The sequence below is a fragment of the Penaeus vannamei genome, chromosome 2 (genome assembly GCF_042767895.1).
Source record: "Penaeus vannamei isolate JL-2024 chromosome 2, ASM4276789v1, whole genome shotgun sequence".
Taxonomy (NCBI): Eukaryota; Metazoa; Arthropoda; class Malacostraca; order Decapoda; family Penaeidae; genus Penaeus; species Penaeus vannamei.
Genome location: NC_091550.1, coordinates 6,478,490 through 6,483,489, shown reverse-complemented (window position 1 = coordinate 6,483,489; position 5,000 = coordinate 6,478,490). Strand labels below are relative to the sequence as shown.

General features: G+C 38.7%; 1 protein-coding gene across 7 annotated transcripts in view; it reads right to left on the bottom strand.

The window, feature by feature from the left end:
- Positions 1–2,783: 2,783 nt before the first annotated feature.
- Gmd (GDP-mannose 4,6 dehydratase) overlaps positions 2,784–5,000 on the bottom strand; it is a 15,202-nt gene continuing 12,985 nt past the window's right edge. For all 7 annotated transcript variants that reach the window (XM_070129358.1, XM_070129366.1, XM_070129351.1 and 4 more), the window contains 2 exons: positions 4,132–4,200; positions 2,784–3,610 (listed from right to left, as the gene is read on the bottom strand). In XM_070129358.1, the coding sequence (XP_069985459.1) occupies positions 3,548–3,610; positions 4,132–4,200 (132 nt within the window). In that variant the 3' untranslated portion in view covers positions 2,784–3,547. The remainder of the gene's footprint in view (positions 3,611–4,131; positions 4,201–5,000) is intronic.

Sequence of the window (5,000 nt, the reverse complement as noted above, 5' to 3'; positions counted from 1 at the left end):
TTGGTTTTCCGCGAGAAAGTGAGCGAGAGGGAGAGGAGAGAGAGAGAGAGAGGGGAGAGAGAGGGGTGAGAGAGGGGAGAGAGAGGGGTGAGAGAGGGGAGAGAGAGGAGAGAGGGGGAGAGAGAGGGAGAGGAGGGAGAGAGAGAGAGAGAGAGAGAGAGAGAGAGAGAGAGAGAGAGAGAAAGAGAGAGCAGAGAGAGAGAGAGAGAGAGAGAGAGAGAGAGAGAGAGAGAGAGAGAAAGAGAGAGAGAGAGAGAGAGAGAGAGAGAGAGAGAGAGAAAGAGAGAGAGAGAGAGAGAGGGAGAGAGGGAGAGAGAGGGGAGAGAGAGAGAGAGAGAGAGAGAGAGAGAGAGAGAGAGAGAGAGAGAGAGAGAGAGAGAGAGAGAGAGAGAGAGAGAGAGAGAGAGAGAGAGAGAGAGGAAGAGAGAGAGGGAGGAAATAGATAGATAGATAGAGAGAGAGAGAACGAGAAAGAGAGAGGGGTAAAGAGAGAGAGAGAGAGAGGAGATAGATAGATAGAGAGAAAAGGAGAGAAAGAGATAGAAAGACAGAGAGAGAGAAAGGGAGAGGGAACACCTTAATCAGCCACTGTTCTTTTTCACAACAAAACCGATGTACTTACAACAAAAACGAACTCTTTAATCAACATTCTTTTTATTGGCATTTTGCAGCACCAACACACAGAAAGTAATGGTTATTGCCCAGAAACAAGGGGAAAATATTTTCTCTCTGTTAAACGGCGTTTATTGATGTTTATATACACATTTCTTTCTATTTTCGTAATTTGTTTACATCTGGTTGGTTGAATACGTTTAAAGGGCACTGCATTTGAAGTAATGTTTTACTTTACTTAAAAAAAAAGAAAAAAAAATCTTAACAAATCTATGCAAACATTATTTTAGTATCAAAAATTAAAATACTTTCCATCGCTATATAAATATTAACAATTATAGTCAATCTGATAATCTGATATAAGCATTTTATCTTCTTTATTTAAATTGATAATGACAATGCAAGGATTCCAAGTTCATCTAGCATATTATTGCCCCCCAAAAATATATATATTCACACACCCCAAAAACCTTTATTCTTCCATACCAATTCCACAACCCCCGATCTCCACAACCACCAAGGAAAGAATGAAAATAACATCGTCATATATATCTTTTTTATTCAACACGTGATGGAAAATGTGAATGATAATGCCTGATTCTGGAATGGTTTTTTTACCGTGAGAAGAAAATGAAACCATCATACGCAAGCACACACACACACACACACGCGCACTCTAACATATATCACAACTGTTTAAAAAAAATCGCGTGATCACAATAATACTATATATAGGCTGACTCAAGAGAGAGAGAGAGAAGAGAGAGAGAGAGAGAGTGAAAGAGAAAGAGAGAGAGAGAGAGAGAGAGAGAGAGAGAGGGAGAGGGAGAGGGAGAGAGAGGGAGAGGGAGAGGAGAGGGAGAGGGAGAGAGAGAGAGAGAGAGAGAGAGAGAGAGAGAGAGAGAGAGAGAGAGAGAGAGAGAGAGAGAGAGAGAGAGAGAGAGAGAGAGAATAGAGAGAGAGAGAGAGCATAAGAGAGAGAGAAAGAAAGAAAGAAAAAAAGAAAAGAGAAGAGAGAGAGAAATACATATACCTGTCCCAATCTGTATGTGTACGTACCCCCTTACCCCCCAACTCCCCAACCCACCGACCGACCCACCCATAAAAAAATGGAAGAGCCAATAGGAGGAGAAGGGAGAGAGAGAGAGAGAGGGGGGGGGGATCACAACATACTCATTCCACGAACATAAAACTCCACACAGAAACGCTCGCAGTCATCTCCCGTGCGCATAAACCACCGAAATATTTGGTTGTTGGGAAAACGTTAAAGCCTTCCGTTCATAACAGTTTACCCCCATCTGGCTCTCGGGCAGGTGAGGCAAACATACTTTTGTAGTCGTCTGTACAGAGCCTGCGGTCAGCCCCGCCTTCTCAGGGAGAGGAAGGAGGAGGAGACGGAGAAAGAGAAGGAAGGGGAGAGGGAGGAGAGGGAGGGAGAGGGAGGATAGGGAGAGAGAGAGAGAGAGAGAGAGAGAGAGAGAGAGAGAGAGAGAGAGAGAGAGAGAGAGAGAGAGAGAGAGAGAGAGAGAGAGAGAGAGAGAGAGAGAGAGAGAGAGAGAGAGAGAAAGAAAGAAAAGAGGAAGAGATAAAGAAAAGAGGAAGAGAAAGAAAAGAGAAAGAGAGAAAGAAAAAAGAAAGAGAAAGAAAAAAGAAAGAGAGAAAGAAAAGAGAACGAGAGAAAGAAAAGAAAAAGAGAGAAGGAAACGAGAAAGAGAGAAAGAAAAGAGAGAGAGCGAGAGAGAAAACCAACAACTTTCGGTTTCCCCAATTTTCCCTTATCTACACACGCGCACACACACATTACTGGCACAGGTAAGAAGAACGAAATTGAATCATGAAAATCACAAAATACAACCTCTAATAATGCCTGGCAACTCTTAATACTGCATAACATCAGCCGGTTTTACCCTCCGATTCTGTGCTCATTACAAAATAAACAATAGTCTTATACAAATGCAAAGATATATATATATATATATATATATATATATATATATATATATATATATATAAATATATATATATATATATATATATATATATATAATTATTATATAATATAAATAAATTTATATGTATATATATATATATATATATGAATATATATGTATATATATATATATATATTTTTATATATATATATATATACATACATATATATATACATATATATATATATATATATATATATATATATATATATATATATATATATGTATATATATATATATATATATATATATATACATATATATAATTGTCTTATACAAATGCAACTATATATATATATATATATATATATATATATATATATATATATATATATATATATATATATATATATATATATATATATATATATATATACATATATATATAATAGTCTTATACAAATGCAAAGATATATATATATACACATACTCCCGTTCCCCCTAAGCTACCGAAAGAAAACTAAGTCAGGGACAAAAATCAGCTCATCACGCCGAGAGCGAAGTCCTCTGTGCAAAGAGAAAACACTACTGACAACCTTAAAAATAAAAAAAAATTAAATAGAATAAAAACTACAGTATTGCACTCTAATCCAAGAGGGAAAAATATCCATGTTGCAAATAAACGCAACATGAAGCTTTATTACATCTTTTTTTCTTATTATTACTCCTGTCACACGCGTCTTACGAAAGAGAATCAGAGAGAAAAAATAACAATAACAACAACAGATAACACATACAGAAAAAGGGGGGTGAAAACACAAACGAACCAAAAGCGTGGAATCACCGCCAACTCGTATCACATTTTGGAGAGAGAGAAATTGAAAGAAGAAGAAGAAAAAAAAAAAAGAACACTAGACGCAGCACAATTTTTCCCTTTTCACGTCAACAACCAGCGCCATCTGTGAGCACCGTGACGCACCGGCAACCCAAGAGATCACAACACTTTATGCCGCAGGATCCTTCTTCATCAGCTCGATGTCTGCCTCTACCATGTCCCTCACAAGGCCCTGGAATTAGGAACACAGAAATTATAAAACATATTAGCAGAGTCATTAGAAAATGAGTGAGAAATATATATTAGCAGAGTCATTAGAAAATGAGTGAGAAATATATATTAGCAGAGTCATTAGAAAATGAGTGAGAAATATATATTAGTCATTAGAAGATGAGTGAGAGGTGGGGGAGGGGGTGGGGGAGGTACAACCGTGAGATACGAGTGAGATGAGTGCGGGTTTGTAAAAACAACGCGACCCAATGAGCAATAATTATACAGACATGCATATATACAGAAATAAATTCATATCTATCCCTCTACACATGCATATCTATTGGACAGATAGATAAATGTATATCTAGGAGGTAGATAGCCTGATATCCATTTATTTTTGTGTATATGTATGTCTGTATATGTGAATATTAACTGGACGATTTACATTAAAAAAAATCATCGATAAACACCCCACTAAACAAAAGAAAAGAGGGGAAAAATATCGTATCATGACGAAAAAAAAAGACTGCCATAACTCACCGCGAAATCGTGGGTTGCCTTCCAGCCGAGCTTCTTCCAGGCCTTCGTTGCGTCTCCTTGCAGGAAGTCCTTTGGTGGAAAAGGAGAGAGGGAGAGAAAAATTGAAAACAGATATTGATTGTAGGAAAAAAAATAAAGAAAAATAAACACGAAAAGTCAAGAGAGAGAGAGAGAAAGAGAGACAGCGAGAAAGAGATAGAGAGAGACAGAGAGACAGACAGAGAGTATATTATGCTATATCTGCTACAGCTCCAAACTACGTGGTCACCTACTTCCCACGTTGCATGGGTGATTCTACATATAGACCCCAAGCCACGCTCCCTTCACTTGGTCAGCTATAAGGGCAACCCAGCTTGACCTCTCTGACTCGCACTCTTCATACGGTCACAGACAGTGACCCTGCTTCCCTACGCTGCCTTCGCCTGCGCCACCTCCCTCTCCAGGGGGGAGGGGGTGGCAATCAGTTCAAGTAGATCTTCTTGGGTTGCTGCTGTCTATCTACTCTTCTATCTATCTTGAGATGGCTTGTAGTTCAAGTAGGTTCTTGCAGATTGCTACTCCCGTCTCCCTCACTTATTCTCTTCTTGATAATTATAAATGAAATAACGAACATTAAAAAAAAACTGCAAATTTATATAAAATACTGACAAATAACATCTAGCATCCCCCTCTCTCTGCTGCTTTCTTTTTCTCTTACTATCTTGGCCCTTACGTGTGCGCTTTGGTTCGATAAAGCATTAGTTGGACCGCGGGTATCCGACACAGCACCGGAGGAAGACCTGACTGCAGACGCAGTCACCTTAGCATCCCCAGGGGAGGACTTCGCTTCTTTCGCATCATCCTAATGATCAGGAGTTGTTAGTGCAGGT